Consider the following 25,885-nt stretch of genomic DNA (forward strand, 5'->3'; position numbering starts at 1 on the left):
TCCAAAACACATCAACAGATATGTCTGAAATTATCACTATGTCTGAAAGTAACTACTATGTCTGACAAAGGTTTAAATAAGATTCTTATTTAAAAAGAACTTCAAAAAATAAAGGCATGTTCTTATGCTGACAAAATCAATTACAGCTCGTAGTGATGTAATGAAACAAGAAGAGTCAAATTCAAACTAAAAATATGAATTAGTGGTCAAAGACTGTACAATTTAATTTGATTTTAAGGCTGGCTCAGTAACTCTCTATCATCATAACAAACTCAAATGTCACTAACGATAATCCAAGACTCATAATTACAAATTATCAGAGCGGGCAGGAACTAATTTGCATTCTGGTGAGAAAATATAGTAAGGGCTGAAATTGTAAGCAATTGAGTAATTTACATAATAATAATTGTACATATCTTTGAAGAATAAATTTTTTTTTCGTTAGGTATTCAGTTTCTTCTTCCATGTTTTCTCTTCATTTTAGAATTTTTGGATTTAATTAAAGATTTCTGATACTCTAAATAAACTAAATGCATTTAGAATGCATAGAAAAAGCTGCTAATTTTATTTCTTTAGTAATATGAACATTCAGAAAAAATATGAAATATATATGGTAAGCTTCGGTTAGAGAGCTGATGTGGCATCATTTTTAGAATTTAGTGACATACTGAGCGATAAAGTGCAGAAATGGCAAAACGTTTATAACTTAGAACAGGCATTGGAAGCAGAATTTAGAAAGGCACCAGGCAGCAGTATTTACGATCCACAGAGACTGCATCAGATGGGAAAATGCCTAGTGCCAGCCCTGTGTGTGATGCATTAAGACATATTAGATGAATCATTTAAATTTTTAATTCTCAATATCTTTATTAATAAAAGAATTCCTTTCTATAATGCCTGTTCATATGATAAGATTAGAAGCATTTTTGATATTTTCTATGTTTGTGTCTAGTGAAAAGTAGGGAAAATAAAGGGAAGATTAAAATGTTAAGAAAAGATTCTAGTATCAGAAGTAAAACATTCAACTATAATGTTTTTATTGTTCTTCCAGAGCTTAAATTGTGCCCTAGCCCTGCTCCGGAGCAATTTAAGCTCTGGAGAAAACTCATGTATATTTTGAGAATTCTGAATTTCTCAGACAATTACATGGGAAAACCTTACGCTCTTACCATGAAAATATTAAAAACACATTTTTAATTAATTACATAGCTAGTTTCCTTTTGCTAAGAACTGTTTCATAAATGGTGCTTTATAGCATTATACCTTGCTTATTTTCCACATATAATAAATGGTTGAAATTACAATGTTCTAAAAAAAAGCTGTCGAAAATATCCTAGATCTCGGAATTAAAAATTTTCGATAGAAACAGATCTTAAAATCGCCAAAATTATGATAAGTTGCCAAAAATTTAGAAGGGTTTAATAAAAGAATTAACATCCCAAAAAGCGAAAAGTTGTTTAAGAGCTCTTCATTAGAAAAAATGAAATAATTTTGAAATGCTCATGTTTCACTTCCTGCTCAGAAACTCGAGTATCCCACCATTTAATATTAGAAATAGGAACAAATTATAATCCATGAACCCATTTAAAAGATAACCATATTTGTCAGCAAATCGCCAAAAATATTACTCTAAAATGTTAATTCACACTCAAAATGGCAGTCGTAAAAACAGATAGAAATTTCTGATGATTAAAATTAAGGACCTTCTGACGATTTTGGCCGAAATTAGGGACTTTTAAGGACCAAAAATCGATTCCAAAAAACTTAAGGAATTTTAAAGACTCTTAAGGACCGTACAAACCCTGTCCAGAGGTGGCACAACGACAATCACAAGGGCAAGCCATGAGTAGACAGGTGCAATTGAAAAGAAAGTTTCCCCATTGGAAAACTGAAGGTAACAAGAAAAAGAGGCCGTTCCACCGACCAGAAAAGAGAGGGCACGACCACCCCCAAAATGAAGAAGGGAAAAGCTCTACTAATGCAAAGAGAGCCAAGAGAAATGGCAGCAACTATAACACGGCTCCAAAACGAAAGATGTACCCATCGGATAGGAGTCTACGCAGCAAATGACAAACTGACGAAGGAAAATCAGCTGCAGATGCAAGAAAGCAACAAACGGTTGAACAGCCAGCAACAAGATCTAGGCAACAATGGGAGAGAGTTGTCCCGATTCCGCCAAGAACAGCTGCCATCAAATGGCCGGGAGTACAAGCAGATGTTAAAAAGAAGTTCCTCAAGAGTGACCGAACTGGAAAAAAAAGAAAGTTCACAGAGGAAGGAACCGAAGGGCGAACCCGCACAATACGGAGGATAAACCAGACGGAAGTCTTCACCACTTTCCAGGACTGGGCAGCAAAAAGGATGTCGGAATATCATAAAGACAAGTAAAACTTTATGTTACTTTGAAACTTTAAGTTAATTTTTCGTTCTTACTGCAAGTGGCAGAATTTAAGAAGTTTTCCTCATGTGAGGCCTACCTTTATCGCCAAAAAGGCGAGAAATGAGTTTTATCTATTTTGTTGCTATGTTTTTCAATTACTCGCGAGTAAAACTAAAATTACTGTATAATACGAATGTGTAAATACTTGAATATTGTAAAAGCATTGGTATTTTTTTTAGAAAGGTACCTTAAGAAAATTGTAAAATTATTGTATAAAATTTTATTTAAAAGATTCTGTCAAGAAAAGAAGTTTTAGTCTGAAAGACTTTTGAAATGTAGTATTTAAATGTAGAAGAATTAGCACTTGCTTGGAAAGAAATAGAAGTTAACAAACATTGTACTACTAATGTATGTTTTAAAATGCGTAAAATTAACGACATGTTAATATGTCCTTATGTACAATGTGAACTGTTATCTTAAAAGTTAAGAAATACTGTGATATGTTAAAAGTGAAAATGTTATAGTAATGCCAAAATTTTTAACTTTTCGGTATGACTGTAAAAAGAGCAAAATAGTGTGAATATGTGTTAAAGGTTGAATGAATGTAGTTAGGCTCTCTGACGTGACACTTCAGAGTTAGCAACTTTTGAGAATAGTACCTCAGGGTTCAGAGATGAATATAAGGTGTGTTCTGAGGTCTTGTTACATTGAACTTTAACATGTTAGTGTTTTGATTGCAGGTGGTAGTGTTGAACACTTGTACATAGACATGCACGTGTTTGGTGTTTCTCTTTACAACACATGTCAGAGAGCACGGGGAGATAATTAAATAATGGCATGAATGAAATAAGAATAGTTCTAAAAGAAAAATATATGTGTTACTTGCCATTTGATTGTTTAACATTTCATTAAACTAGTTTTCCTTCCAGATCTCTGGAAAGAACCAGGTTCAACTAAGAAAAACTCCTGTTTATAGATGCAGTACAGATGAAAAGTAATTGTCCATGGAATTGATCATGTAAAAACGACTTTTTAATTTCTAGATTAGATAGTTTCTAGTGAGGAACGTTTGTAAAAGATTGGCCCCGTGTTAGATTTAGAATCTAGAGCTAAAAGTTTTCAACAAGGTCGTTTTAGACCTCAGTTTCAAACTAATTAACTCTGGCGAGGAGTATGTAAGGATCCTAAGTTTTACTAACGTTTATTTTATTTTAAAACTGTACTATCACTTCTTATTTTCTACTTCTGGACAGTATTAAAGGCTTTAACTTGTTTATGCAAATTGTCTTGCTAACGCCAAGTTCTTAAGTTGTGGCTTTTTGCCAAGCGAGAGAGGAAGGAGTTATAGGAAGCAAACTGCTTGCCACTGTAGTTTTACGAGTTTTCACTCTGTTGCTGGTTTCCTTTAAGGCCAGTGGTTTAGCCCTCTTGTTATTTGCGAACGTATTGTAGTTTAAGCAACTCGGCATACTACATACGTACCTTTCATTAAATAAAGGCCAATCTTAGTGCTAGGCATTTGCATACTAATTCAAAGTTAGATTGTAGTTAGAGTTTTAGTTAGTAGTTTTATATTCTTATGTTCAGACCACGAGTGGTTGGTCTCTGTATTCCGAAGTTTAGGAAATACCTGTAAAAGATAGAAAATAAAGGGTTTCGTATACCCTTCCTGCTTGTGTTGTCTATTTCACACCTTCCTTGAGTAAGCTCCCTGTTCCTATTCAGGACCATTCATGTTTCCAAAGCAAATCAAGAGAAATACAAGTCCTGATAAGCCTGGAATCAAACCCAGGTCGAAAAAACAGTGTTCAGCGATTATAGTGCTTGGCTGCTTGTGGACTCTAAATATAAATAAAAGGAGTATTTTATTTGCTCTCAAATCATCTTTAAAGTTCCTTCTGCAGTGTTCTGATTTTAGTGTTCAACAATTTCAATGTTTAAAAAAAATTTATTTAAAAAAAAAAAAAATCTCTAATTTTCATTTATTTCTCTCTTACTCTCACTTTTTTTTGACAGACCTCACAATTTTGGGCAGGAGAGGGGGACTGCCTTTAATAATTTTATATGGAGCTATAAATACATTTAATTCACTTCTGAGCTTCCTGTGTCTTTGCACGTAAGAATGTAAATTCAGAAAAGATAACTTAGTTAATTTGCATTTCTCTGTATACCTTTTAAGACAACAAAACTCCTTTATGCTGCCATCCTCTAAACTAATTTAATCCACTATACAAAGATATCGTCATGCCACCCAGATGGGAAAGTGGTTAGTGATGCTGATTGCCGTACTGAAGGCCCCAGATTCAAATCCAGGAGAAGCATGGATGTTTGCAAATGTATAGTGTCTGTGCAGCATGAAGGCTTTCAAAATATACAGAAAGCTGAAAATTCCCTCGAGAGGTTGGTGGTACAGGAAGAAGGGATTTGCCTTATCTCCTAGTGATCGTCTTCTTCAATACTATGGTAGAACTTAGCAAAATCATACTGACACCTGTATGGTGCTCACAGCTCTTGCCAGTGATAGATGCAATCTTATAACACCTTGCCATGATGAAATTTGTGGGCTTGTTCCAATTAGGTCACGTAAGTCTGATAGCCACAACAACAGATATCATTACAATCAAATTTGTTTCTCCAACTTTTCCTACAAGAATTTCTAAATATCTTTGTTCTAAGTCATATCAACCAAAAATCTAAATTTTTCTACCTCAAATTGATTTTCATATTTAACGATTTAAAAAATTTTAATTTAAAAAAAAACACTTTTTACACTTAAGAAATCATGTCCTGAATAAAATAAAAATTGCCCATGACCATTTCGGTGAAATAACACTTTCTAATCTGCATTATTCACTACCTAGGACTAAGAATACATAATTGGAATGTATTTTTTTATTTAATTGCTAGCACATTAAACTAATTGCTAGCCCATTAAACATACTACACAACTTCTTAATATGTTACAAGAAATGCAATGAATGAATCTTTGAAATGGAATGATTTGTAAGAAACTACTACAAAATGTGTTATCAGGGGCACTTCATATGTTACCTCCAAGTTAATGTCAGCGTTTGGCTTAATGATGTCTAGTTCGTTTGGTTACAAGATCAGCTTCCTCTCAGTACTGCTTCACTTTCATTATGCTTTTTGCAGTCAGAGTTTAAAGAACAGAAAGAAAGATGTTAAGTTTTAAAACTAAACATCTTTCTTCACAATTTTTCTTTAATTTTGTACAGGGAAGAAAGATCTTTAGATCTGAAGTGAAATCCACAATTTACTGTTTATTATGACTGGTTTTTAAAAGATTTTGTCACTATTAACAGACCTGGGCTTAAACTGGTCAATTGTAGTAAAACTGCTGTTATATAACACACATTTTGGCACATCTCCAAGCATTAAATTGCATTGGACTTAGTATTAGGGCTTAAGGTAAAATATGGTTAAGACAATTTTTCAGCACATATATCTGAAACAAGACTGCTATTTTTGTTTGCATTCATGGTTGCTTTCTCATACCAATTAACATTCTTATTGCTTTTAAAGCCAACTTTAAATTTTTCACTCAACAAATATAATAAATAACTAGATAGCTATGTGATCCATGATTCTTTGCACATGCATGTTAAGTCCCATGATCAGCTGATTCTGAAGGCCTATCTCAACTCCAGATCTTACCATAATTCTACATGTGTTTTGATTATATCTTATGTCTGGCAATTTTAATGTTTATTATTGATATAGCTAATAATTAAATTTTATGCTACCTCAGGAATCATTTTTTTCATACACAGAAAACTGACATTTCAATCTTTTGAATCTTAGATGTTCATTTTACATGCAAGTTTTATATTTTTATTATTACAGAATTCAAATTTTCCTATCAACTGTTTACCACATTTAATGCTTCTGAATGTGCAAAAAATTACCCAGTCTGAGATAAAATTAAAGAATTTTAAAATAAAATTAGTTTATTAAATAAGTTACAAATTTATTTTAACATAAATCCAGCTTTATACGTGAAAGTAAAAATTTGATAGACTTCAAATTTAAAGTTAATACAGATGTACATATATTGAATTGAAAACTTACTGCACTTTTGTTGATCACAGGTGTGGCAATACGCGGCGTACTGGCAGCTACAGGTGTTATAGTTAATCCAGGTGTTAAACCCCTAAGAATGAAAGGCATGTTTAAAATACATAGAAAGAAAGTAAAACAAAAATAAAACATAATATAGGTAAAACAGCAGTTGATATCTTGTATTTATTTCAGTATAAGCCTATATATATCTTATCCCAACCAAAGCCATGGCTTATCGACAGTGTGCATTTTTTGTTAGTAAACGACTGGATTTCTAGTCTCATTTTCTGCAGCAGTTACTGAATTCACTACTTGCAACAGATACTGATAATGTAAGACTGTAATAGATAATACCACTTTGCATTCATCCCACAGAAATGATACATTTTTTAATTGAAAAGAATTTCAGGAAATAAATATCTTAAAATTATTTTAAGCATAAGTTTTTCAACAGCAAAGGTAACTTTTAATAATAACACTTGATTTGTAATTCTCTACAGGTACCTTCATACCTGAACCTTTACCTTTACCTGATTTGTAATCCTCTACAGGTATTTTATTCATATTTATTACTAATAGCCTTTTATGGTAGCAGAAAGGCTTTAAAAAGGGGAAAACACAATAAAACAAACTATTCATATGCCTCCTCCCCCAAAAAATGTTACCAAATTTGATTGATAAAAATCATGCACTGTAACTTTCTAAATTTATTAATACAATCTGCTGCTTTTCATTAAGCATTTCATTAAGTGTTTTTTGAATAACAAAGAACGATTTTGAAATTCTAGGCTTATTATTGTATTATTAAGTCTAATCACGAAACTCTGTCTTAACAGCAGCCAATGCTAAACAGTTTTAACTACAAACCAACAACATTCTTATGCTGCATTTTACACACCCACCAAAAACATATCTGATACAGACACTGCATAACTTCCTTGAACGACCTATTAAATTACACATATTTCTTGCTGCATTTCATTTAATTTATTTCCACAAATTTCCTTAGAGATATATTTCTCATTCAATTAATTCAGTTCTAACTTCCCGGCAAGGCAAAAAAACATAAAAGCTCAAAGCATCTTCACTAAAAATACAAGAAAAACACACAAAGTTTTTTTTTTTTTACAATTAAAATTAGAATTTGTATGCAAAAACAAATTTGACCAGCAGGCAGGAACACAGATTTTTTACACAGGATTTTCTGGCTGGAACACAGAAGTACAAAACTGAAATTTACTTTTGGTCCCACTTGGCAAAAAGATATCAAGGTTGGCACACAGACTGACTTAACTCACTATTGGCAGCCTTTAGATTTAATATTTGAGAACAGAAGTAGATTTAAAATTTCTAAACTGCTCAGATCTGAACAGATAATCCTAGATTTCATTTAAAAAAAAGTTTTACAGCTATCTTATGTAATAATAAACAAAATCCCATTTTTTTCAGTAACTATAAATATATGAAATAATTCAAATGCTAAAGTCATGTAGATCCATAAAAGAAGAATGCAGTAATAGCTAATATTTCTTTATTTTCGTTGACAAATATTTTTGGCGCATCACTGGTAAAGTGCACCCATTCTTCAAAAAATTTTACATTTTTGAAGCAATCTAGCTAGCTAGAGGAGCAAAAAAACGAATGTGACATGTCTAAAACGAAAGTTTTTTTCAGAATGAAATGGTTTCATTTGATATTTAATCCTTACTAAATTCTGGTTCCCAAATTTAAAATCTTACTCACTGCTGACTTATGCAAGTACTTCTGTCATAAGTGTTATGCAAGAATGGATTAATTTTGAAATGACACAGTTTTTAGACACTTATTATAAACAATTAGTATCGCTGAATGCATACAGGTTCATAATAGATTGAATGCAGACAGCTCCTCTATTAGGTTGATAAAATTTATTTTATAAAAAGAAACACTTCGGAGATTTAGAACCTTCCAGAAAAATAGACATACAACTCTTCACAATATCACAAAGTACAATCAGTAATTACACTTCAAACTACTATGAATGTTAAAGTCAATGCAATGTAATGCACAGCTAAACAGGGAACCAGAGGTAGTACTCGGAACTCACGCTGAGCTAACAGCTAATAACAACTACTGGCAGAAGATGCCGTCTCTGGACTTGCATAGTTTTCACCCAATCGCTGAGATATTTTCAGTGCTTTCTGCTTCTCGAAATTACTGGAAGGCAACATGAGGGTTGAATTACAGTTTTAACCAATATAGTGATCAATTACATTTTTTTTAAATTACAACACCTCTTATGGCGATACAAGGGACATATGGTGACACAAGAGAGTTGTCACTGTCACAAAAGGCACTGGATGCCGATGGTGATTACTTTGAGAATTAGCGGTGATTATTATTTGTTTTATGTCTTTTTCTTTCTGACTGCCCAAAATGGCAAGAACTCTTTTGGTTACCTTGTACATAATAAATTTTCAATAACCACAAGGCTACTATTAGCATCCAATAAATTTTAATTTAAAAATGTATATATCTCTAAAAATTTTAATAACAGCTTGAATTTCATATAATGTTAATTTTGATTAAGAACTCACTTCAAAGGAAAAAATTGTGGTTCCTTTTTAGGTGAAGCTTCATCAGAAGAACTTAAAGTGCTAACTTCGGGAGAGGGTAAAACTTTTTTTGCTTGTTCCACAGTCGGGGATCTTTTTATACATTTCTTTTTGGCAACTGGCACACTGAAAGGTAAACGTGAATATTAATGTTTTTGCATCCAAAACAATTGTAATTAAATTATGCTAAATTAATATAACATGAATGACAGCTATTGTATTAAATATAAGCACAAATAGATACTGTAAAAAAGAGGATACAGTAGTTATTAAAAAAATTCTGCTTCAATCAAACACAAACTGAACATTTTTAGAACTAATAAATTAATATGTTTCTTATTATATAAATTACTTATTCTTAAATTATTTATTTTTCCTTCTGTGAAATCTACAAAATTTAATGGCAATAAAAATGACTCAAAATATTCAACATTAAAAGAAGACTCGTAGAAGAACATTTCGTACCATAAAATTTGAGAAGTACACTAAAAACATTTTATATTGAGAAAGACACTAATGCCTTTTAATTAGAATGCTGTGTAGCCCAAACTACATTTAATTAACAATCTGACAAACTGTATAGTCTGCTTTAAATTCACTAGATATAAAACAAAATTTTATGTTCACTTTGATTGGGTAACTATCATAGTAAAGAAATTATGTAATCTATGAAGACTGAGACGGTTCAATATGAAAATTTTTAGGGATATGTGATAATCTTGAATACAGTTATAACAATGGATAATCTAATTCACATGCAGTAAGTACAATCTGGAACACGATGACAGGCCCGAATATTCAGCTTTCATTCTCAATAAAGAACTTATAATTAAAGTGACAGAACAAACAAAAGTTGACTATACAATTCTCAGAATTATTGCAGATTATTTCTGTGATAAAGACGACACAGTGTGCACAGCCTTAGGTGAAAATTTGAGTGAGAAAAATATATTACTGTTACACATTTTCTCAAGGGATAAAAAAATATGATAGTACAATAACAACACACAACTATTCTGACATTAGAAAAAGTGAAGCACAATAAAAGTACAGAATTTACAGGAACGCTTCGTGAAATCAGTTGTGGCAAGAAATAAATATCTGCAAATATTATCCAAGAACTAAACATCAAAATGTTGAATGGAAATCACCAGATTTACTGAGAGACAAGAGCATGTATCATTAAGTCATAACTATAGGAAATGGTTCCAGTGATGCGATGGGATAAGGGCTAGGTGAGTGAAAAGAATGCACTAGTCCAGTCTCAAACTATGGCATACGCACCATTGATGATACACTACATTGTTTTTATGGCACTTATTTTAACCTTTTGTTTTAATCTTTAGTATTCATATACAGTGGTGGCCAAAATTGTGGACACTTTTGGAAATTTTTATGTTTTTGAGCTTTCCATGCTTATAGAAAACGTTACGTTTCACAAAATGCAAACTTGTACATATCATTTTAAAGAGAATTTATTACTGAATTCAATACAAAACACAAAATTCAATTATTTGAAATACAGAAAAAGTTAAACGATAATAGTTATCGATATACATTAGATAGTGATGATTGCAGTGAGTTATCAGTACTTAGTAGGGTACCCTTTATTTTTGATTACAGCTTCACATCGACATTTCATTCAGCTGACAAGAGTTTTAAGCTCTTTATTCGTTATTACATGATGCCAGGAAACAATTATAGCCTCAATTAGTTCCCTTTTATTTGATGGGTGCCTCATTCGGACAAGAGTTTTCAAACGGTCCCACAATTTTCGATAGGATCGAGGTCAGGACTGTTTCTTGGCCATGACAACAATTTAATGCTCTTTGTACGAAACCACTCTTTCGATATTTTGGACGTGTGGCAAGGAGCAGAATCCTGCTGAAAAATAAACGAAGCATTGTTGGGAAAGAGATCTCTGATGGAAGGCAGAAGTTTTGGTTCTAGAATAGTGTCAAGGTATTTTCTGGCATTCAGTGTCCCATCATGAAGGCAACCAATACCATCTGCTGACATGCATGACTAAATCATAACACTAACTGGGTTCTTCACAGTTGCTTGAATGCAGTCAGGATGTAGCTAGCTCTTCTCCTATTCTACGTTTTACATATTTTCGCCCATCACTACCGCATAACGATACCTTAGTTTCATCACTCCATATAACTTATGACCACTGATCATCTGTACAATTAATGTGTTCCTTTGCCCACTGTAGTCTTTTTTTTTTTTTTTTTTTTTTTTTTTTCGTTGCTGAAAATTAAGATAAGGCTTTTTTTGTGGAATTCTACCTTTCAGTCCAACATCTGTTAATCTTATCCTGATTGTTTTTGAACTGACAGAAACACCAGCATCATTCAGATCACTTCTGATGGCCGCTGATAACATTTTTCTATCTTGGAGACATAGTCTTTTTATTCTTCTGTCATCAACAGATGTGGTGCACCTTTTTCTTCTTTGTTTTTTATTGAATTTTTCTCCTGATATCGTAAACAAAACTTTCAGACTCCAGATGTAGTCACTGAACCACCCGTCTTGCAATTTCAGCATAGGAAAGACCACTTTCTCGTAACACAATAATATTACATCTCTTTCTAGGTGTCCAATCTACTCTTTTATTTGATATCATTGCTTCTTGACTAAATATTAAAAACTTTTACAAAAATTCCTACTTGTAATTGCAGTGTATAAGAAACAGGTCCTCCTTCTACAGAACAAAGCAAAATAATGAATTCTTTCAAGTGTAAACATGATGTCAGCTTCTACTGGCAGTTACTAACATTTGATTGGTTCTCAGAACAAGAACAGTGATTGGCCAGGAAAGCTAGACATTACAAACCACTTCATAACTGTGTTTTTTATTTATATTAAATATGTATTGCAAATAATTGAATTTTGTGTTTTGTATTGAATTCAGTAATAAATTCTTTTTAAAATGATATATATAAGTTTGCATTTTGCAAAACGCAACATTTTCTATAAGCATACAAAGTTCAAAAACATAAAAATTTCCAAAAGTGTCCACAATTTTGGCCACCACTGTATATGTGTAAGTATTTCACAAATGGCTAACTTGGACGATGAAGGTAAGTTCAAAACATAATATTTTTCAAGGCCTAAATTTGTATTTAATTGTATATTTTCCTTTTTTTTTTTAAAATTTTTTCCATTAATTAAATGCTAAATCTTTTGTGCATAAGTTTTTACTTACATTATTGCATTGCTGATTTTATTTTATATTGGTTCTATCTTGGTCTTATTTCTTCCCTTTTTCTACATGAAAATGTGACATTTCATCGAGGAAATGAATCATAATTGAATATATATTTAAACCTTAAATTATCTTTATTTTTTTTGTTTTAATGTATCGGATAAGTAATTTATTCATTTGTATTCAAAACACAATAATCCCCAAATTATTGTGCATCTGCTAATGGCAAATTATTTCCCCTTGAAAAGTCAAGTCCCCTTTGGGAGGTAAAAGATAATTTTATTTTTAAATTTTGTTCCTATTGTAATTTTTTTTTTAACATTTGCTTCATTGTACAATATTATAAAGTGTCATATACAAGTTCATGTAAACTTTATTAACATTTTTAATGGCTTCTATTCATCAGCCTAATTTGACATTTATTTCTCATAAATCTAAATTACTTTAGTGGCATATTATTTTTATTTATTTTAGAATACATTGAAATATGGTTGCTAGGAAATAATAATTAATTCTAATATTAAATATATATATATACACACACACATATATATATATGGGTGTCCCATAAGTCTGTAAACATTTTAAAAATTCATAAGAATTGAAGGAATATGTAGAACTGAACACAGTCTGGAAAAATGTATTCTCGTGAAAGAGGATTTTTTTAGATAAAGAAAAAATACTTTAAAATGTTGTCAATATAGAGCGCCACACAGATGCAGTAACAAGGAATATGTAAATCATAGTCCTATATACATTGCAGAACAGCTCATTTCTGAATTTTTTCTCCTACTTGTTAATACATAAAGTTTTAATTATAATGCTGTTACTAGTGAATAAAGCATTATTACTGAAGTTGTTTTACCTCAGCCAAGAATTGCCAACTGAAGCTTTACAAAGGTTTCAGACACAGAAGGTATAGAAGAAAGGTTCAAGTCCAATCACTCTTACCATGTTTAACTGTTTGGTGCGATTTCATTGCATCTACTACTGTGGGCCATTTTTTCTTTGAAATATGCTGTGCAACAGCTGGCTGGAAGACCTGCTTAGTTACTGGAAAATGCTACTTGCAAAAACGGTTGGAGAAAATGATACTGCACTTAAAAGAATACCGTATTCTTGATACAGTGATGTTCATGGAAGACGGCACACCTCCTCATATCATTATTGAAGTGAGGAAATTCCTAAGACCTTTCACTGAAGAGTGATTAATTAGCTGTCAGTCTAGAAATGAGTAACAGCCCACTCACTGGACTTGACATATGCAGTTCAACTCTTCAAATTAGTGAGAAAGAGCAATTGATAGATCTAATTAGTGATTATACTCTTCGAAATCAATTTAAGACTCAGCCTTGCCAAAAATTTTGGCCATCCGTGGAAAAACAATATAGCGTTTTATGCAAGAATGCCATCAGTGTTAACAATTTGCATCAACATATTTATGTAAAACTGAATTTAGCAAACTAGTTTCAATTTAAACTAAATACCGCTCGCGTTTAAACCCTGGCGATGATATGCGAATTGCAATTAGCAACATTCATCCAAACATCGATGAGATAATTAGAAACTTGCAGCCACATACATCTCATTAAAGGACAATTTACTGATTTTTGTGTTATACAAAAAGTATTTTCTTAAAATTATAAATAACATTAATACGAGTCAGATATGATGATGTTTTTATCCGATGAAATGAAAGAAATGAGCGAAATTTACATTGTATTTGTGAACACTTATCTCTAGGAGAACTCTATCCAAAAATTCTCTCTCTACAAAAAGGGTCGCAGTCAAAAAAAGTTTGCGCACCACTGCTCTGGACCATTGAGACTTAAGCCGTTTAACAAATTATCATTTTGAAAAGTAAGATCACATCGAGTCTCAAATACATTCAGAGCTTTCCCTATACTCTTAGAAAGCATACAAATGAAAATTAAAGAGCAAGTATTTAAGCACTGATAATTAACAATTGAACAAAATGTATAAAACAAAATAAACAATACACTGAAAAAGAAAGCAATATGCAAATAAAAATACGAAAACTCTGCAAATGTACGGAAATAATTTTAAAAGTGATTTAGTACCAACCTAAAAGTTTTTTTAACAAGAGGGTTGTCTCGAGTACCTAAAGCTTGTTTTTAGTCATAAAATTTTTGCAACTGATTAAAAAGTAAAATTGTTTTAAATATCTTTGGAGTGAGTAGATAAAAACTATAAAAATAAAAAAGAACCTGCAAAAATAATGAACTAGAAAAACGTAGCATACGCCACTCTTCAAAATGGTGGGAAAATTTAAACTAAAAAGCACAAGAACAGTATAGTTGCCAAATTCTATATCTGAACTCTGCTTGGTAGGGTTACCACATTAGGAAACTAGAACCATTGTTGAAAAAGAGGGGGTGACATGAACTGGGTGAAAAATAAAAGTAAAAGGGTGCTTCCAAGTGTTTCTATTCAGCAAGCTCTTGGCTAAAAAATTTTTCTGGTCGCAAATTTTTGTAATTGTAGGGAGTTTTTTTATCAAGGTTGTAGTAAGAGCTATGGCATCAGAATTTAGATAGCTGTTCAAATAAAGAAAAAATGTGTAAGAAAAATAAAGAATATGTAAAATATTAAATTAGCAATGTATATTTCCCTTCTCAATTCTAAAAATAGTAACCTCTCTCTGCAATCCATGTCATATCACTCTTACATAATTCTGGTGATGTAAATGGAACTAAAACTCAAGCAGCCAACAGCAATTTTACAGCAATAATAACTATAAAATCAAAATGCATTTGGAACCAAAACTAACTCAGTCTGAATTAAGATTTTACCCTGAATATAACGCACTTGCTTTTTATGCTTAGCTGAACTGCAGTGTCTGTTTCTCCTTTTTACTGCAAAATCAGTCATCTTGAAACTTTTGCATTGCCTATAAGTTTTAGCCAATCAGATTAACAAAAAATTTTACTATAAATATCGTTGCAATCCTACTACCCTCCCTCTTTCTCTGCCTATCCTTGCTGGCTGAATGACATCTCTTGCTTGGCTGCTTTTGTTAAAAATGTAATGCGTTATTATCAAAATTGTGGAGTGCAGATTGGCCCTCATTGTGAAGTGCACCAAGTAATAAAGATATAGCTCGAACATAAAGTGATTGTTGTAATTTTTCAAAAGTTCCTGGCATCTTCTACTAGGTAAAACATATTTTCATTGAACTTCTATTCATCAATCCACTCGAGACTGCAAAATAATGTCTTCCCTAGATAAAACACTTATCTTTCTGTTTTCTCAGCCCATGCGCACAGCGAACTATTTAAACTTTAAAAAAAAAAATAGCGTTGCAGAATTCTCAGTATCACAGAGCAGCTTCGCACTGCTGTCTGTACACTGACTTGTTTTAAGTTTAATTTTAAAAAAATCAGAGAATCGCTGAGTTCTTGGTCACACAGCAGCTTGGCTCTACTTTCCATACATGATGGCCTGTTTAAACTTTCAAAAAATTAGACAATTGCATTAATTCGGAGAAAACTATTATCACAATCAGTCAAGAACAGTTCATAAACTAATTTCAAGCTGCGAAATTTCTATAAACACTGTCTTTTTCATTAGCAGGCAAATTCCACATATTCATTAAGATTCCTTACAAGAAAAAAGAATTCCATATACTATTCAAAGCAGAAACACAAATTTAAAGGCAACAAATGGCATGCATTTGATTCTGGCATAATGCAAGCACAACCATTAAGTATGTTGCCAGATATATTACAATGTTTGTTATACCATAGGTTGCCTATTTGGGTGACACAACATTTTGCCTGGTGATTCATTACACGACTGGCAGTTAACACATAAGTACACAGTAAGTTATTTAATGATTAATTACACAAGTTAGAATAATTTTAAAGCAATGTCAGTCTAAGAATTTAATAAATTTTAATGCAATGTCAGTCTAAGAATTTAATATTTAGCAATTAATCAATTAACATGCTTGAATTACAAAGCGTAGCTAATGAAAATCTCATGTGGGTAACAAACTTTAAATTTTAGACAGAAAATAGACATAAATCTGAGTTTTTTTATTTATGATATTAATAGTTTTTTATTTATGATGTTTTAATAAATGCTTAGCAAACAAAATTTAATAAAAACATTTTTTATTTTGTAAATAAAATTTTTCATTTAAAAAAAATTCTGGCCTGTCAGTTGTTTTCAGATTGTGCATTTGGCCTGCATGCAATTTTCAGTTTTTGAAACAACTGTATACTATTTCTTTGTTTTAATGAGCATATTAATTATTGAAAGTATTTCCAAGCAATTATTACTTACACTAACCTTATTGGCGTTCTTTTAACAGCAGTATTCCTAGGTAAAGTTGAACTATTAGATCCATGAGAGCCTTCATTAGAGATATCAGAAACTGCAAATTCATAAACAAACAATTATATAACATATAAAGATAAAAAATATTACAAAATTTGTAAAACACAATCTTTTTAACAACAATATAACTTTAAGTTAGATTAACATTACACATAGTTTGGTTTATTTGAAATAACCCTGTAGACTTTTTTAGCGCATTAAGAATTAGTTTAATTGCAAATAACTTTTATTCCATTCCCAAATTATTCGTATTATATATATTTCTCATATTATGCAGAAACTTATGTATTCTACAATATTTTTAAATCCACAACCCCTCTCCCACTGTGATTTAATTAGAAGCTCATGTCTTACCATACTTAAAAATCTTAATAATTTAAATAAATAAAATTTTAATAGGAAAAGCTGGTTTAGGAAAGGCAAATTTGTGCTCGTGGAAGTTCCAAACAGGAAAGCTGGTATGTTGAAACTGTATATACTAAGACATCTAAGATATATGTGACAGAACTGTACTGTGGCATGCATGTACAATGGTCAATGTAACTGAACAAAGGAACTGACTGGCCAAGACATGCATGTACACTAGTCAATGTAATTGAACAAAGGGATTGACTGACCAAAGTAGATGAAGAATATTAATACTATTAGGTTAATTCTTTCACCAGAAAGAATTAATGAACATAGTAATTATTGCCCATGTGCAGAAACTCTCAGGTTGCACACCCCATAAAAAACTTTAATTGCAGAATTTCATACAGGATCTTACCTATATACTTTTGGCTAGCACACAGAACATTTGTTTTAAATATATGCCAGTTACATTAACTGCCACCAAGATAAGAAAACTTTCATTACAGAACCTGATACTTTATAAAAATTTGATAAAACGTTCCAAGTTCCATATTACCTTTGGGTAAAAGGGCACCTTAACTCATGAAAAGAACTTGCAGCCAATCACCTGAAACACTGCTTTTTAACACATGAAGAAAAAATGAGGGGACGTACATACACCTAGCACACAGGCCACTTTTCAGTTCATTTTTGGTAAGTAGTAAGCCTATATGCTATGCCAGTGATTGTTGGAAATATAAATGCTAATTACTAAGCAGTCACATTACAATTTCATGTCACCAATTGAAATAGATGCAGTAGGGGAGAATAAACTTTGACAACCTGGGACTCAACAAAAAAAAAAAAAAAAAAAAAAAACATCACCTCCACACCCATAACATGATATTCTATGGAACAATTAAGTGTTGGTCATCACTGATGATCATAACTGTTAATGCTCATTTAAACAATGCTTCCGAGACATATTTAATAACCATAGGCATATATAAATGCTTAAGACACAATAACATGCTGAGCAAATACTAATTCAGAAGTCAAACAACAAAAATCAACGTTATATTTTCAAAATTTTCACAGGACTAGTTTCGATGGTTTTACCGAACCACCATTCTCAGCTGCAAAACCGCAAATGAACAAGATAGGAAATAATGATTAGATAAGATACGAAAGCCTGGACAATAAGCAAGTGGCGCCATCTGTTGAAACCAGAACTAAAACATAATTTCTTTAAAGGCCGAAGTCAAAGATGAATTGGAATTAGGATCGTTAACTAGAACAGAAAGATTTTTTTGAATGTGAAATGCCTCTAGAAAATCCAGTTCTCTAATGGAAGATGTTTTTTGAATAATTTTGGCAGCAGAAAATTGAAAGTGTGATTTTCGGACCAACAATTGTGAGCAACAGAAGTGCTTCCTTTTTTCTAGAGGCCTACCAGCGGCCGAGAGGTAAAGTCGCTGAACACTGGTAGTTCGATCAGATGTTCGAATCCCACGAACGGGCTGGCTGCATGAGTGTTTTCGTGGTTTTCCCATGTGTAACGTGTATACGAGCCAGTTTCCCTTAGAAATTCCTCGACGAAGGCATCCCTCTCCTTAGGCATATTAGCCCTAGTCTGCTTTGCCATAATTAAATGCACCACCTTTTTTCTAACATATGAATCATGTTCCTTGACGTGAAATTTTAAGGCTCCCTTAGTTTTGCCAATGTAAAATAAACCACACTGGCAAGGAATCCAATAAATACCCCAGGAATTCATATCCGGAATGGGGTCCTTGAGTATGGAACTCGGAATTTTATTGATGGGAGAATAAACAACCCAAAAGTTAAATTTCTGCAAAATATGTGCAAATTTATAGCTAATTGATGGAAAGAAGGGAATGATAACATAATTTTTATAATCTCCTAAAACAAGAGTGTGCCTTTTAATGTGTTGACATGAGAATTTTTTAACTGCTTGATTAATAATGTTGGGTGAAAACCCCCTCTGTCAATAGCTATTGCCTTTAAATAATTTAGTTCTTCATCAAGGGATAGTTTTAGGAGCAAACTTAAAGAGCACGGAAAACATAGGAATAAAATGAAGCTAACTTTTGTTTAGTCGGATGGCATATTTTAAAGTGTGGTGGAAGGCAAACCGATGAAGGTTTACGGAAAACCGTGGTACTGAAGTTGGATGTGTTACCAGAATGTCAAGAAACGGAAGAGAATTGCAAGTCTCAAGTTCAAAAGTGAACTGAAGAGCAGGATCAATAGAATTCATTGTTGAAAGAATTTTATTTAAATCCTCTTTATTACCTTCAAACAGGGTAAAAATATCGTCTACTACTACGGAACTGTGCCGGGAGGTTTCAAACAATTTTGATTCATAATAATGCATGTAGATATCAGCCAGGATGGGACTGAGGGGGCTTGCCATGGCTAATCCCTCAGTTTGCTTGTAATATTTATTTTGGAAAACAAAATGTGTTTGTTTCAAACAGAGTGAGAAAAATTACCTCATCAATTTCGATGCAAGAGAAATGAAATTTACGAAGTCTGGTTTCTAGACATCTTAATGCACCCTCCACTGGAACATTGGTGAATAATGATTTTACATCAAAAGAAACCATGAGTAAATTTCTAGGAGAAATGTTTTTAACCTTTCTTACAAACTCTATTGAATTTTTTATGGTGTAAATGTTATTGTCTAATAGAGTTGAAAATCTAGAAACTAAATATTTAGCTAATGGATAGGAGGCAGTACCTAAATTTGATACAATAGGGAGGAAAGGAATACCACTTTTATGAATTTTGGGAAGAGCATATAATCTGGCACAATTCGCAACAGATGGGATAAGCGAATGTTTTAAGTTGCTTGAAATGAATTGTGAAAATTTGATCGCAGTTTTTATTTTTGATAAGTCCGAAGTTGAAGGATCTTTTGGATCGGATTATACGGTCCTTCGTTTAACAGTTTAGTGACACCATCGATGTAAGTGTTCTCCACGAGGACTATCTGGCCACCTTTGTCGGCCTTTGAAATGATAATATCTGGGTTAGAATGAATTTTGCGCATTATAGCTCTTTTTCTCGCAGTTAGATTTGGTTTCAAAGGTTTATTATTGAATTTCACATTATGAGCGATAAGATGCCTAATCATTTCTTTCTGTGACTCTGAACTTTACTGAAGTTTAAAGCTTTTTTGATAGGAAGCCAAAATCTTTGGAATCGAGGGTTCACAGGTTTGTGAGAAGTTCAAATTATATTTTAGAATTCTCTCTTGTTCTTCTGAAAGACTAACATTAGAAATATTAACTATTGGCTTGATGTTTACAATGGGAAGATTTTTTGAACTACTTGAACTGGAAGACTGTAAAATAAGTTTTTCGAATTTAACTAAAAGGGTGTTTTTATGACAGTTAACTGAATTCTTCGTTCTAGACCAAGACTTTTGTTCAAGGGCAGTGGATTTTGGATATAAATGAGCGAGTTCCAGATGAAGCTTATAGAGTTCATGTTCAATTTTGGACAACTGTTGACGTGTATTCCTTATGATGGACCGAAGTAAGGCAAGCTTGCAATTTAACAGAATTCTTGAAACGCGACTGGAAGGTTTTTGATTAGATTTGATTTGAATAAAATTAGGGATAAATTTTTTACATTTACATTTAAGTAAAAAGTCAAGATGATTCAGGAATTTTTGCCGTTTCAGGTATAATTTAGTGAAACGTTTAACGAATGAAGGCACGATAAACAATGCAGAAAATCAAACTAAATTAACTAAGCAAGAATAAAGTACACACAAAACAGCAGAAAAATCCCTCACTGAAACGAATAGAAAACAAAACGTTTGTAACCAAAATGCATGAAATCAGACAAGCAAAGCACAATATCCAAATATGCAAAACATAAACAGAACTTCAAAATTTCAAAAAGTACTTACCGAAACCCATTCAATCACAAAATGGCGGCCACACCATGTGCAAAAAAGGAAGCAAAGAATAAGCCGTTTTCGGCTCCGAAATACATACAAACGCAACACGACGAAAACCACGTGGAAAAAAGAAAGCAAAAAATAAGCTTGTTTGGGGCTTCTATAATTAAGACACAATAGCACACCAAACAAATACTAATTCAGAAGTCAAACAACAAAAATCAGCGTTATATTTTGAAAATTTTCACAGGACTAGTTTCGATGGTTTTACGGAACCACCATCCTCAGCTGCAAAACCGCAAATGAACAAGATAGGAAATAATGATTAGATAAGATAAGAAAGCCAGGACAAGAATAAGCAAGTGGCGCCATCTGTTGAAACCAGAACTAAAACGTAATTTCTATTAATGTTATGAATCAAAATTGTTTGAAACTTCCTGGCATGGTTGCGCTACGTAGACAATACTTTTACCCTGTTTGAAGGTAATAAAGAGGATTTAAATAAAGTTCTTTCAACAATGAATTCTACTGATCCTGCTATTCAGTTCACTTTTGAACTTGAGACTTGCAAATCTCTTCCGTTTCTCGACATTCGGGTCACACATAACACATCCAACTTCAGTACTACGGTTTTCTGTAAACCTTCATCGGTTTGCCTTCCACCACACTTTAAATTATGCCATCCAACTAAACAAAAGTTAGCTTCATTTTATTCCTATGTTTTCCGTGCTCTTTAAGTTTGCTCCTAAAACTATCCCTTGATGAAGAACTAAATTATTTAAAGGCAATAGCTATTGACAGAGGGGGTTTTCACCCAACATTATTAATCAAGCAGTTAAAAAATTCTCATGTCAACACACTAAAACGCACACTCTTGTTTTAGGAGATTATAAAAATTATGTTATCATTCCCTTCTTTCCATCAATTAGCTATAAAGTTGCACATATTTTGCAGAAATTTAACTTTTGGGTTGTTTATTCTCCCATCAATAAAATTCCGAGTTCCATACTCAAGGACCCCATTCCGGATATGAATTCCTCGGGTATTTATAGGATTCCTTGCCAGTGTGGTTTAATTTATTACATTGGCCAAACTAAGAGAGCCTTAAAATTTCGCGTCAAGGAACATGATTCTTATGTTAGAAAAAAGAAAACACTTCTGTTGCTCAACATTGTTGGTCCGAAAATCACACTTTCAATTTTTCTGCTGCCATAATTATTCAAAAAACATCTTCCATTGGAGAACTGGATTTTCTAGAGGCATTTCGCATTCAAAAAAATCTTTCTGTTCTAGTTAACGATCCTAATTCCAATTCATCTTTGCCTTCGGCCTTTAAAGAAATTATGTTTTAGTTCTGGTTTCATCAACAGATGGCGCCACTTGCTTATTGTCCAGGCTTTCGTATCTTATCTAATCATTATTTCCTATCTTGTTCATTTGCGGTTTTGCAGCTGAGGATGGTGGTTCAGTAAAATCATCGAAACTAGTCCTGTGAAAATTTTGAAAATATAACGATGATTTTTGTTGTTTGACTTCTGAATATAAATGCTTATTAATGCATACAACTTGAAATATACATATTAGGCATTCTAGCCTCATCCATCCATGTTCTTACTTATTCATATATATGCACTTACTTATACTATGTTAAATATTATTTTAGAAACCATCTTTTAATTTTACATAATGTAACTGATTATTACACCTCAATCTTAATTTTAGATATTGCTTATTCAAGCTGAAATTTCACAGATTTCTTAAATAATACCAACATGATACACAGCATACTAGCAAATGGTTTGAAAAAAATAACCATTGTTGCTTGCTACTCTAATTAAAAAACTAAAATGAAGAGGGAAAGAATAACAGTAATCTAATTTCAGTTACATGAAATTATTTACGAAAATGTATTCAAGTTTTTTTTTATTATTATTGTTTTTTTTTTTTTTTTTTTTTTTTTTTTTTTTTTTTGGAAGTACGATGTATTTATTCCTAAGGAAAAACACCAGTTATTAATCACAGAATCCGAGTTCCCAAGAAGACAAAGCAAAGCAAACATACAAGAAAAAATTTACTACAGTCCGAAATAGGGACTCGTCGGGACTTCGATTCCGGATTATAGATCATCAATTTAAATCTGGTAAGATGGCATGCAGAAATTATAAAATTAAAAATATGAAACCATAATTTATGAAATAAAGTGCAATTATGATCTAAAGGATATCAAAATTTACAAAAAAAAAAAGCTTAATATTTATTTGTTTACTTTATTAAACATTTCTTTAAAGCATACATTACGCATAGTCAAAATTAGAAAATTGCAACCAGAAAACTATTTGATGTGTATTCGTGATATTTATAATGATAGGGAATTAGATTTAAATCATATCAAAGATGGAGTACATCGAGATGAAATACTACATTTACTAAGGACTTATAAGGCAAATAAAATAAACACATCTGCCCTGAAGATAAGGATAGTGCTGACAGATCAACTTCCAGTTCATTGCGCACCGCGATGTCCTCCCCCTCCCCCCCTGCAGAGCAGCGTGAAATTGATAAACAGACTTCGGAATGGTTAGAGAAACAAAGAATATGCCTTTATCCATTTTTTGCAACAATTCCACTTTTTGTTTGATGGACATTAAGACATGCTTTCGCTTTGTAGATCCTTTGGCAGCTCCAGAATCAGAAATTCTCTTTGACATTATCGAAAGTTCAAGCTTACTTTTATAAAATTGCTCTAACAGTCTGCAAAAAATAATAAGCCGAATGAAATTAGAAGATTAAGGAAGAATACAATCTGCAACATTAACTGAAATAGATAAATTAGATAAAACATATTAGATAAAACAAATTAAATAATTTTAGCTTAGCTTAGACCCTGCGTTATACATTAAATGCGCATGCGCAAACATGTTACGCGCATGCATAAAGGTATTACACGCATATGCGCTGACGCATGCGCATAAGGTTTGTAGCTTTGAGGTCCGGATTAAAGACTTTTGACTGGATATATTTGAGTTAACTCTGTTGCAAAGTGTTGAGAAATTTCTTCTTCTTTTGTAAATTAGGCCAAAAGGTTTAGTGCAGTCTGAATTGAGAATAACTGATTTGTTATTCAGATAAACCCAAAACTGGTGCAAAAGCTCTTACAGCTGCATGGGGTGGCATTATTTAGGAAAGGCATAATCATAAATATTTAGAGAAGCACTGAGCAACAGAATTAAAGGATAGTGAAATCTTTAGGGAAGGTATCCAGAAGATAAACAGAGAGTAGCTTGTGGCAGCAGAATTTCAGTCCCGTAGAGCCTGCACCAGATCACAAATATTTAGTGCCGGCCCTGGATAAGCTTTATGTATATGGGAATTGATTTTATTTAAGAAGCTCGATATTAGAGTTCCACATGAATTGATAAAAATTCTTTAAACACATCGATTCAGCATTTGCAGTATGCATTTCAAACATAATATAGTTGACCCTTTTTTGAAATTAACTATCACTGGTGATGGAAAATAGATTGATTGTCTGCAATAACATTAATAGAATAAGATCATAGTTTAAGCATAGTGAAACAGCACAAATCATATCAAAAACTAAATTGCATTAGAAAAAGATCATGCTGTCAGTTTGGCGGGATTACAAAGGTCATGTGTGCTTTCAGCTATTTCCAAGCAACCAAATAATCGACTCAGATGTGTACTGCCACGAACTTAAGAAATTTGAGGAAGCAATCACAGAGACCAGACTTGGCAAATTGCAGAAAATCTGTGTTCAGTCATGACAGTGCAAGGCTGAGTTGAGTTTTTTGCTGACAAAGTCCAGAAGTTCTATAAGTGCGAAATCATGAAGTTATCGGAAAGATGGCAAAAGTTTCTCGGAACAGATTAGAAGTTATTTGACTGATTTAGGGTTCAATTTTTGCATACAAAAGTAGAAAGATTCAATATTGGTACAGTCAAAAGTAGTTAATTCGGACACCCATAATCCGGAATGATCTATAATCCCGACCTCAAAGCTAAAAACTTTCTGCGCATGCGCCGCATTGACATATGCACATAGACCTTTACGACTGTGCATATGCGTGTGCGCAAGCGCAGAATAAGTTTTCGCGTGCGTGTTTTATGTATAACAGACAGTATAAGCTAAAATTATCTAATTATCTATTTCAGTTAATGTTGATGATTGCGTTGTTCCTTAATCTTCGAATTGGATCCGGCTTATTATTTTTTGCAGACTGTAAGAGCAATTTTATAAAAGTAAACTTGAACTTTCAATTATGTCAAATAGAATTTCCGATGCTGGAGCTTTCAAAGGATCTACAAAACGAAAGTGTGTTTCGATGTCCGTCGAAACAAAAAGTGGAATTGCTGCAAAAAATGGATAAAGACATGAAGAAGGTGACAGAGAGGTAAGTGAAAACGAAAAAATTTCGATTGACAAGTTAGTTGGTATTCTCGGCACAGTAATTATGGGACTTGAACAGCGGAACTTTGTAACTGAACAAGAAATTATGTCTGTTTATAGAATTAAAGAGAAAGTATTATCACATAAAACGAAGCAACTTAAACAACTTACATTGAAAGAAATGTTTAATAAAGTAAACAAATAAATATTAAGCTGCTTTTTTTTTTTTTTTTTTTTTTTTTTTTTTTTTTTTTTTTTTGTAAATTTTTATACCCTTTAGATCGTAATTGTTCTTTATTTCATACATTACGGTTTCATATTTTTAATTTTAGAATTTTTGCATGCCATCTTACGAGATTTAAACTGATGATCTATAATACGGAAAAATCGATAATCCGGAATCGCCGAAGTCCCGACGAGTCCAGATTAACGACTTTTGACTGTATATTGAATTTTATTTCACACTAAATAATGAAACTACTCTCTTGCCAACTCAGTATAACCCTTTGAAAGCAAATGACTCCTTTGTGATAAGGGATCGTAGTGTACTGAATCACATCTAAACTTAATCTTCACTTGCGAGAAT

General features: G+C 32.4%; 1 protein-coding gene across 3 annotated transcripts in view; it reads right to left on the minus strand.

Annotated features, from left to right (window-relative positions):
- The window catches only part of LOC118197251 (uncharacterized), a 205,292-nt gene that overhangs the window by 126,567 nt on the left and 52,840 nt on the right, over window positions 1-25,885 (minus strand). For 2 of the 3 annotated variants that reach the window (XM_085820489.1, XM_085820494.1), the window contains exons 5-7: window positions 16,574-16,664; window positions 9,037-9,180; window positions 6,470-6,551 (exon numbers count right to left, since the gene is read on the minus strand). In XM_085820489.1, the coding sequence (XP_085676615.1) occupies window positions 6,470-6,551; window positions 9,037-9,180; window positions 16,574-16,664 (317 nt within the window). The remainder of the gene's footprint in view (window positions 1-6,469; window positions 6,552-9,036; window positions 9,181-16,573; window positions 16,665-25,885) is intronic. The other variant, XM_085820500.1, reaches the window with a different exon arrangement.

The sequence above is a fragment of the Stegodyphus dumicola genome, chromosome 1 (genome assembly GCF_044657685.1).
Source record: "Stegodyphus dumicola isolate Sdum_Otavi_A_Nest chromosome 1, ASM4465768v1".
NCBI classification, from domain to species: Eukaryota; Metazoa; Arthropoda; class Arachnida; order Araneae; family Eresidae; genus Stegodyphus; species Stegodyphus dumicola.